Source organism: Mytilus galloprovincialis, chromosome 7, assembly GCF_965363235.1.
Source record: "Mytilus galloprovincialis chromosome 7, xbMytGall1.hap1.1, whole genome shotgun sequence".
NCBI classification, from domain to species: domain Eukaryota; kingdom Metazoa; phylum Mollusca; class Bivalvia; order Mytilida; family Mytilidae; genus Mytilus; species Mytilus galloprovincialis.
In genome coordinates this window covers 45,867,744-45,879,069 of record NC_134844.1, presented here as the reverse complement: position 1 = coordinate 45,879,069, position 11,326 = coordinate 45,867,744, and the positions used below count along the sequence as shown (strand labels likewise).

General features: G+C 31.4%; 1 protein-coding gene across 1 annotated transcript; it reads right to left on the bottom strand.

Annotated features, from left to right (window-relative positions):
- Nucleotides 1-640: 640 nt before the first annotated feature.
- Nucleotides 641-10,528, bottom strand: LOC143081722 (ficolin-1-like). The gene is made up of 6 exons (XM_076257457.1): nt 10,382-10,528; nt 6,348-6,392; nt 5,739-5,866; nt 5,109-5,205; nt 3,777-3,941; nt 641-959 (listed from the first exon to the last, which is right to left on the bottom strand). Exons 1-6 carry the CDS (start codon nt 10,521-10,523, stop codon nt 706-708), a joined length of 831 nt encoding a protein of 276 aa, XP_076113572.1. The 5' UTR covers nt 10,524-10,528; the 3' UTR covers nt 641-705.
- Nucleotides 10,529-11,326: the final 798 nt, after the last annotated feature.

The window sequence follows — 11,326 nt, the reverse complement described above, 5'->3', positions numbered from 1 at the left end:
CTGAATTACAGGCTCCATTAATGTGGTGTGTTAAACATGTTAGCGGGATCCCCACCCTCCCCCTAACATGGGACAGTATAACAGTACAACATAAGAACGAACTATAAAAATCAGTTGAAAAAGGCTTAACTCACCAAATGAAGTGGATGTGGATGTGGCCGGTTGCGTGTACATCCCAACAACAAAAAGATGTCTGTAAAAGCTTTTCTCGAGATCAGTAATTGAACATTTTAGTAGCACTCATATAGAAAATAATCAAATTAACCTATTTCATTGCATCAAATCTATAATGCGGAATTTTGATTTCTCTTCACCATTTGAAAGTGTAAAACCTAACACAGACGTCGCTGAAGTGATTATAATACTTCAAGATAAAACACAAAATGAATTCAAACCAGGGAAAGAAATCTGAAATGTGCTTGAGGGAGATACATTCTTACGTTTAGAATGATTTCGAATAGCAAATTTGAAAAGAATAGATTCCCCGTTTCTTATGTCCTTAACCGAAGTAATAGCTTTTAGGCTGATACGTTGTAATACACTCGGGGACAAACCATCATTAATTAAAGTATACTTTTAAGAAATTTATCTGAAGCCTTTTTGATTTACTGATGAGTTGTGCTTAAAAAGGAGGCACATACTATATACTTCTAAATTGTAATACTCATTATTTAATTTATTCGAAATGTTATTTGTGTGTGTATCTCAAGTAAACACTCTACGCATCATCATCACTGATCCTTTCAAAGAATAGCTGTATCCTTTCCAACTACGCCAGTATACACCTCGATGTGCAGAATCTGGTGTCCTCAGAAAATACTGACCATTCAGATCAGATGTAATACATGCGTCAAACCACCATGCTCCGGGATACAATCTAGCACAGTGACCAGAGTAAACATCGTTATCATTATCCTTCGTTGAGAAATGGTGGCCATTGTGAGGTTCTAAGCTGTTACCTGAAAACACGAATACTACATTGCAAATTGAACAATACTTTAAATGAAAATATTGATTGGTAAACATGAAGTTATCATTATTGTAGAAATGTAACAATCATTTTCAGTCCTCACATGTAGAAGTGTTTGGAATCAGGTATATACTGTGGATATTATGTTGATAACGTCAACACAAATCGTATATATATAGCAAAGTCAAATGATAGTAAAGAACTAATGTTTGCTCATCATCGTCTTGGATAGGTCTACTTACTTTTTTCTCTCGATAATTTTTATGAAAATTATCATAAAATTAATGTTAATTGTAAAAAAAAATTGTATTCAATTTTTCTATTGCAATGCTTTTTTTTGTATTTTCGTTGATGTATTTTCCCCTTTTTTGTTTGTTTCATAATCCTATTGATAAGGCTGTCTATATTTCCCGGAAAAAAAAACGAATTAAATCTTATACACGGCCGTCACTCAGAGAGATTGGTCGGTGAATCTACCTGCGTATCCGGCTATATGGGCGGGTAGTCTGTTAATCGGGTCCGCGAAAGTCTGTTAATCAGATGTTATCGTGAAAATCATTGCATAATTGTATAACTTTTAAAATATATTTTTATCATAAGAACTGTTCATGTCTACCAAAACAATTCATTTTACTGAATCCAGCGGTATAATTAATTTTTGTTTTTACTTCGATAAACGTAAATAAAATGAAAAGGTGGGTTACTCATTAATGAATTTATACACATTTCACACACACAAAATGTACACAAAATGACAAGTTGGTTATATTTACTTGCATGCAATATTTGGAACATAGAGAAAGGACACACATTATGTTTGTTAACCAGAGTAGTATCATTATTTGAAAAATCTACATGAAAATCTATACATAAATCAATTTTATTAAAAACCTGATGGGTTGGATATAAAACCTAATCTTTTAATTGGTCTGTTAAGAGTGTTGAATAGCAAAAAAAGTATAATTTGATTGCTATATGGTATGCTATCAGAACAAATGGGTAGGCTCGAGACGAGTGGCTGACAAATATAGAAACAACACATGAGCCATGAAACATAGATTAAGAAAACGAAAATTGAAATTTTATAAAATTATTTATTAAAGTCATATTAATTTTATCCACGAATGGTCGCATATATCGTATGGACTCTCTTTCATTGTTATGGATGACACCAATTTGTCTTCTTCATTGGGAACCAGTATATAAATCAGAGATAAACTTCGTAATATGGGGACGAAGTCCCCAATAACAGTAGAAAATTCAATAAAAAAAAATCGGGAAAATTTTCCCGATATTTTCATTGTTCTAATGAACTCAAAATCGTTCAATTTTTTTTTGTCGCGTTTTTGAATTTCCGGATCTGCGCAGAAATCTACAATGTACTTCCTTTTTCTGGTCTCGTTTGTATGAAACTTTGAGTAAAATATATATTTATCAGTCTAGTATAAAATAGGAAGGGACGCAATACCAATCATTTTTAATAATTCCTTGATATGAAAAAACGTTACCTCATGATAGCGTTTCTTTGTTTACATTGATATGACGTCATAACTTAAACAACGTCACAACTAAAATCCCTAACAACAGAACCAAAATCGGAAACGTTATGATATTTCCGTTTCTTTTTTTTTTAACAAATATTTAAGTTACAAAAAATTAATTCATACATACTTCGTCCCCATTTACAGGAAATGCCTGCCTCATATTATAACTAAACATCAGTAAGTAAGATGTTTTTTTTTTAATTTTAGCATTAAGAGAAAATATAAAAATCACAGTTACAGAAAATAAAGATGGATTTAACAAGCTGCATTGCAACACATGACAGATTCATAGATGTTGCAGACTTTATATAGACACAAAAAATAAGGCTAATTCAAAACGTTAATAATGAATTCAAACATATTCCAGCGGCCAATCCATATCACGCTATATTAAAGCGACACACCCATCAATAAAATGTGAACAGAAAGTTAAAATTAAAATGCTCTTACTAGAAAAATACTGTTGCACGGTATTGCCATTTTTTCTACTCAAGTACATCTTGTTCTTAACCTTCTAAATGGGAAACTAAAAAGTTAGCAAACTTATTGTCGTGGCTAAATAACTCTAAACTGACACAGCTTAAATTGTCCAACCCATTACCAAACTTTATTCCTTCTAGTTTTTTTCACTAAAATGTAGTAATTTTCACATTATATTACAAGTATGACATATTTACTAATCTCAATGTATTTTTAAGAACCATAGTACTATTTTACGTCTTTTAAATGATAATCAAAAATTTGTTTTTCCGTTTTATATCAAAAGATTTTTTTATGCGTATAAGCATACATACACAAACTTGCGCGACGCATTTTAGTTTTGCTGTAAACTGCGCAGACTATAAAATGTTTTTACAGATGGAAAATATTCTATGATAGATATCATTTTGGCAGACACTTTGCTTTTGATGATTTGGTTCTAATAATACGCCAAAAATTTGTATATTTAACAGAGTTTAACATTAACTTGTGCGTGTTACTGTTAACAGACGTATTACCAACCCGATTAACATACCAACAGACAATACAGCAGCACATGCAGGAACGTTAACCGACCACTACCTCGTTTAACCGAGTGACGGCTATGTAATAGAGGTAGGTTATCAATTGACATTTTCAATATATTCTAGCTAAGTATGCCTGAAAGCAACTCATTCAAAAATATTCGTGTTTCGTATTCCTCAGATCAAATATAACCCCAGTGTACCAATACAACTTAATTAACTCTAAACATCAACTTATGAATTAGGTTAAATCCGTACCTGCAGTACCATGATATCCATCTGCGGTTAGTTTGAATTTTGACCTTTCATCACCAATTCTAAACTCTCTGTATTTTGCAAATGCATTATTTCCATCAAAATCGAATAAATCGATCCGCATTTCATACTTCCCTCGTGATGTTAGAGAGTGCAAAATTTTGTTGCCTAAAAATAATACAAAATAGAATAAAAAGATGTGATATAAGCTTCTAGTTTGGGTTTCTTCATAAATTTTTTGCTTTTGTTTCAATTTTCTTATCAATGAAAATAACCAGTATTCTGTAAAAATTCTCATAAGCAATACTTACTACGACTTTTATCTATAATAACATGATTTTGATATACTGTACATCTTTCGTTGCTGTTATGAATTTCATATTGCCCAATTTTTTTATTAGCACAGTTATTCGTCATAATATTGCACATCCTTATACTGTATTCATATTTTTTGCTGATTTTTCTGTAGCTATTCATTAAGTTCTTTATCCATTATTTTGAATTCTGTAAACCCTTTCAATATCCTATAGCATTTGACATTAAAAACATATAGGATTTTTAACTTTTTAGAATACGTTTTTCTTAAGGATTGATAAGTTAACACTGATCGTATCTGAATTTATTTGTTTTTGTTTGTGATATTGTTTGAATGATCGACCTTGTGTTTTCCAAATACGGTAAATGTCATCAATTGTAATCTAAATAATTAAGCTCTCAATCACGGGAAACACATAAGGAAACCAAAGACAGACTATCATTCAGATTCATGATAATATTAAAGTTGTTCAACACATCGGATTCATAATTGTCTTCGATAATCTTGACAATCACCGAAAATGCTGTTTTGTGACGTCACTGAGTAATTTTTCAAATAAAATAAGAAACTTAAATATATCAGATGTCATTAAGAAACCATTTTGTTTTTTTAGACTATGAATATCCATACTATACTTGTAATATTCTGACTTAGTGAATAGTTATCAAAGTACCGGGATTATAATTCAATACGCCAGACGCGCTTTTCGTCTACACAAGACTCATCAGTGACGCTCACATAAAAATAGTTTCAAAGTCAAGGAAGTTTAAAGTTGAAGAGCATTGAGGACCCAAAATTCCTAAAAATTGTGCCAAATACGGCGATGGTATTCTCTGGTATTTCTGGGATAAGCAAATCCTTGGTTTTTCGAAAAAAATCAAAGTTTACGAACAGTTAAACCAATAAACAACAAAACAACGAAATAAAAACTAATTTGTAAAAAAGGCTTGTGTTCATACTTAGCTGATAATTATGAAAAAGGTTTACTGTAGTTTATTCATTTGCATGTGCAAACTTACCAAGCCAAAACTCAAACTTAGGATTCCCAAATCCTGATGTGTAGTCATTCCATCCGCGGTAAAAATCAACATAGCCATTTTCTCTTCTTTGAAAGACCTATTAATAGATACATGACAATATAATGAGAAGTACAAGACAAATTATTGAGAAGACGTTCCGAATGTCATTGGTTTTAAAGACATACTGTTTTGAATAATATAATTCAATAACTCATGTCGCGCAGTCTTTACATATATATGTAGTATTTTTGTAATGTAAACGATTGTAGTTTATACTTGTTTGGTTTTGGATTTGAACTTATCTGTGTTTTGTCGATTTTTTTCCTTTTGTTTATTTTAAAATCTCTTCTTAGTGTTTTTTTAAAAAGTGAATATTTTCAACGTCTTTAAAGACTCTGTGATATACTTGTAATTATACTATTCGCTTATCACCATGATACATGCATGTGTGGTATAAACTTAATAGCCTAGTGTTCTCGAAATTCGAATATTAAATGGTACGTTTACTTAATATTTACTTTTAGGGAGGAAATAAGAATAATACATGTTATGAACTTTTAAATTCGTTATCGCTCTTGATTAGACATATTTGTTTTTGGAATTATTTTTATTTCTAAAAAAAGAGCTCACCGTCCAGTGTCCCTCGTCTAAGTTCATTTCACAATAAACATCAATTCCTTGTGTATACTTTGGAAACACCTTATATACTACACTTGGACATTTGTCAGGAATATCGTTACAGTCAATAGGTCTTCCTTCTAAAAAATGCCAAACAAAGTGAATCTGAATTATTTTGGATTTTTAAGGGCATTGTTACCAATATCAACAGATGTACATCAAAACAATTGATAGAAAAGTGTGCCTTATATGTTTTAAAGAAGCTTAATTTTTGTTGTTATATATGTATCATATGAAATAGATGAAGTTCTTGCCATCGATTTGAAATCACAAAAGAAATTGCTGTTAAAATCAATCAATTTTCAATATTGTGTACTTTGTGAGGGACATCTTCTTTGTACCATGATCTCTACCAGGGTCGAAATCCCATTCCAATAGCCGACAAATATACAATATTGTTATAAAAGTTAGTACACTATTTATTATTCAATTGGTGTAAGACAATTCAGATGCTATTTAAAATCATTTAAAATCATATTTCAAGTGGAACTTTTTTTTAGAAATAAAATTAGATATTCAATGAAAGCTCTATTTATGATGTATAGTTAAAACATTTGTTACCTTTGCATTTTGACACTCGTTTGGAATCATCCTTTGTACAAGTTCCTAAAAATAAATAAAAAATAACACAACATTCAGTACATGTTTATTAAAAAAAGAAGATTTGGTATGATTGCCAATGAGACAACTGTCCACAAGAGACCAAAAAGACACAGACATTAACAACTATAGGTCACCGGACGGCCTTCAACAATGAGAAAAGCCCATACCGCATAGTCAGGTATAAAAGGCCCCGATAAGTCAATGTAAAACAATTCAAACGAGAAAACAAAAGGCCTTATTAATATAAAAAAATGAACGAAAAACAAATATGTAACACACGAACAAACGACAACCACTGAATTACAGGCTCCTGACTTGGGACAAGCACATGTATAAATGATGTGGCGGATTAAACATGTTAGCGGGATCCCAATCCTCCCCTAACCTTGAACAGGGGTATAACAGTACATCATAAGAACGAAATATAAAAATCAGTTGAAAAAGGCTTGAAAAAGGCTTGAAAAAGGCTTGAAAAATGTACACATTTATGTTATGTTAGCTAAATCTACATTATGAACGTCTGGATAGGATTCCCGAATAAAGCATGTATAAGAAGTACAACAAAATAACATGATACCAAAAACAAAAGATAAACTTTGTTTAATAAAAATAAAATGAGAGAAAATAATGAATAATTTTTTTTTTTAAAAACATAATGAAAAGTAAAAAAAATCAGATGACAAAAATATACTTATACAGTTCAGGTTCAAATTATTTCCATGGAGATATGATGTGCTTATGTTATCTTAACTTCCTGTCAATCATTATTAATATTATTGACAAACTGGTTATGTTTTATCTCAAAGTTAACAATTGATTGCTGACAATACAGAGAAAAACACACCACTGGCTTGCTTCCATTACTTCTTTACAAGGAAAGCACTGAACTATAGAGATAACTTTTGTTTGTACCGGGAACTGCACATTATACATTCCATTAAATTCAGCATTATAGGGCAATGCTAGGAATTAAATATATAACTTTAAAGTTAGTAAACTACAGTTATAGACAACGGAAAATGACTCCAATTATATTACTTTATAAACAAGTCATCCTTTATTTTTTGAACATATACCGGATTATGAAATATTTGGGTATATATGTCAATGATAAATTTATCAGAATATTTATGAATAGGATGTGATAAACCAACTATGTTTTGTTTGTCTAACAATTGTGCTGGAAAATTGATAACTATATTCAGCAAACCAATCATTCAAACAAGAGTGACATCAACCCATAGGGTTCTACGAGGTTCAATATGCTTAATGAAGTTAGTGCAATAACATTACATTTTCTTGTTATTTTTTCAAATAAACAAGAAATATTCTATATCAATATATGCAGTGATATCAATATGATATAGATATACACCTGCAAACGAAGTATTTATCTTACCTCCTATTCATTTCTATGAATGTGATTGGTTGAAAGCAACCGCGTGGAGATCGTGTATATTCCATATTAGGTTAGTAGGTAGGCGGGGATGATTTAAATGCACGGTTAATAGTGATGTTACGTTCCTTTATAAAAACAAAACGGTACCGAGAAAAAAAGACAGACGATGAAAGATTGAAATAAATTCATAAAACTCAATTAAAGCTAAAAAAATGTTATTTTAAGCATATGTTTTTGAATGATCAATGGGAGTATAGTTTCTTAATGCTAACGGTATAGAAGACTTGCTCACTATGATAGACCACTAGTCTAAGGCTACATGTTAAGATAGTAAGTGAGATAAATTCTTTACATAGTGAACTTCTTTTTTTTTTCTTCTATAAATAAGGCCGTTAGTTTTCTCGTTTGAATTGTTTTACATTGTCTTATCGGGGCCTTTTATAGCTGACAATGCGGTATGGGCTTAGCTCATAGTTGAGGGCCGTACGGTGACCTATAGTTGTTAATGTCTGTGTCATTTTGGTCTCTTGTGAACAGTTGTCTCATTGGCAATCATACCACATCTTCTTTTTTATATTTACTCCATATCGAATTTACTGACCCCATATATATCGTATTAGGTCACTACCACACTGAGTAACTAATAATATCTCGCAATTGATACGATATACTCGCGCTTGTATTTCCTATCATGATTTACTTGATACTAGGAATGATGCTCACAAGGAAGCTCTTTAACCAACAGTGCCAAATGGTGAAGTTGAAGTCATCCTTTCGCAAATTTTACGGACGCCATCATGAGATGGTTGACTGTTATGGAAGAACCGTTTCACGGAGGATATCAGATATGTTCCTGACGTCGTAACTACAATGCCTTTCCCTTCTCATGAATGTGACCTATCGAATAACACTATTTACCGGATTTATAATAACATAAGCAATACTACAGGTGCCACATGTGGATCAGGATCTGCATACCCGTCTGGCGCACATGAGATCACCCCTAGTTTTTGGTGGGGTTCGTGTTGCTTAGTCGTTGGTTTTCTATGTTAAGTCTTCTGTACTATTATTTGTCTGTTTGTCTTTTTATTTTTGGCCATGGCGATGTCAGTTTATTTTTGATTTATTACTTTGACTGTTCCTCTAGTATCTTTCGCTCCTCTTTTACACTCTTTGGTACTCTTTTGGTATTATCTTTTTCATGAAATATGCAATTAGATTATACATTTTACTTCAGCGTTAACATTTCAGTTTTAGATACCTTTATTCCAGGTGCTTCAGGGAAACACTATATTCTAGAAGATTACTCAGCAAGTGGCAACGTTTTTTGAAATGTACCATTTAGTATTACATTTGTACTAATATGATTACATGTGTTACACTTAAACCTGGCGAAAAACAAAATCAACAACTCAAAAGGCAATATCAGTACAATTATAAATTATTCGTTTTACGTATCACTTCCCATTAGATGTAACATTTTTTTTGGTTTCTATATTTAAGTTTATGCGTCATTCGGATGCATGTTCAAATAGAACGGGTTCATTTACGGGTACATGATCTTAAAAACTGATGGGCCAGAGTTACCAGGAGAACGACTGAAAAACATAAACGCTACGTTCACCTTCACAAATTGATTGACTAAAACAATTTGATTGTGTCTCAACTCCAGAGAGACAATTGTCCATGGTCTTAAACCTGAAATTACCAACAATCTTCTGATCAATGAATGTACTAAAAAGTAAAATTACAAAAATACTGAAAAATTCAAAACGAGAAGTCCCTAATCAAATGGCAAAATCAAATGATAAAACACATCAAACGAATGGACAACACCTGCCCTATTCCTTTCTTGGTAGAGGCATTTTCAAATGAAGATAATAGTGGATTGAACCTGTTTTATAGCGCTTAACATTTCACTTGTATGACAGTTGCATAAAATTTCATTATTTTTACAACAATACGTGAACAAACCAGAGATTAAAGGTAAAATTGTCAAAATAGGGGTACAGCAGGCATCACCGTGTCACAAACTCAACTAGAACAATTACAAACAAATATTTAACAAAGAAGCACAAAAAGCATATATCAAATTTACCATCCACGTTCATTGCTTACTTATTTTTGTATTTTAAATCAACCCATAAAGATTTGAAATATTTGAAGTCCTTTGACTGAATGGTTAGGTTCACATAACTGCACCTTTTCGCTATAGATATTATGAAACAATATAGAAATACATGCTTGTTTCACTCACGGTCTGGCTCCTTGTTGAGTTCATACAATTCCTTTTTTCATTCGTTTCTTGTTTTTGTACGGATCTTTGAGATGTGTTCATCGGTTTACTGCTTTGATTGTTGTGCCACAACGCGATTCCATAATGAAGATAGAAGAGATAGAAGAGATAAAATAGTCATTGTCAATGTTACTTACAATGAATTTTGACATCTTTGTGAGTATTTACATTGTAAGTCCCCCTTTCCAGTTAGAATTTGTCTTATCTTACAACTTCAGTACAACTATTTGAAGACAGCTCTGGTAATTTGTGCATTGTCAAAATACTCTGGTTGTGAGAATATAAATGATTACATACCCTTTGGAAGTCGGCTGAGTATTTCTTGAAGTTTTCCAGTGTTATCAGCTAACTTTGATTCTAATTTTTCCAACCTTCGTAAATAATCTCCGTTTGATACTGAAAAAATTGTAAGAAAAATAAATACAATCATAATTGGCATTTTTGTTTTTACAAAATTTAGAACTTTCGGTGATATTTAAAAAACAAAAGTTTTTCGAAAAAAGAGATGGTGCGTATTTTACGAAAAACAAATCATCACGCAACGATGTAATTAGATGTCGTGTTATTGCAATATAAATGAGATAGTTTGCTAAATTTAACTAAACCACTGAAATAAGATATTAAAACACTATTGAAACCAGATATGTTTGCAGTAGTGTCAGTCAGTAAAATTTTAAGGAGGTTTTACTTTGATTTAAAAATGTTCCAGTGATTGCCTTTTTTGTAGATACTTGAAATATTTAGACCTTGACCATATAATAATTATGAAGATAACAGATAAATTGTTCATTATTTAGAATTAATATTTCCTATTCAAAGATATCATACAGAAATTACAAGAAAAAACTGCAAAAAAATATTTTACAGAGTCCATTCTCGTTTCTCATTTATATAGATTAAACCGTTGGTTTTCTCGTTCGAATTGATTTACACGTGCATTTTTTGGGGGCCCTTAATAGATTGCTGTTCGGTGTGAGCCAATGAATCTATAATGGTTATCATTTATAAATTGTGACTAGGATGGAGAGTTGTCTCATTTGCACTTATACCAAATCTTCTTATATCTATTAGCAAGATCACATTATGTTATGTTGCAAGTGTTATAAAAGATATAGCATGATTTAACTTAAAATGAGGTATGCCGTATCCTCAAAATTGTAGCTTAACTCAAAATGAAATAAAAATTCGATTAAAATAACAGCAAACAAAGGGGAAAAGGTGCATTATGTACATTTACAAACC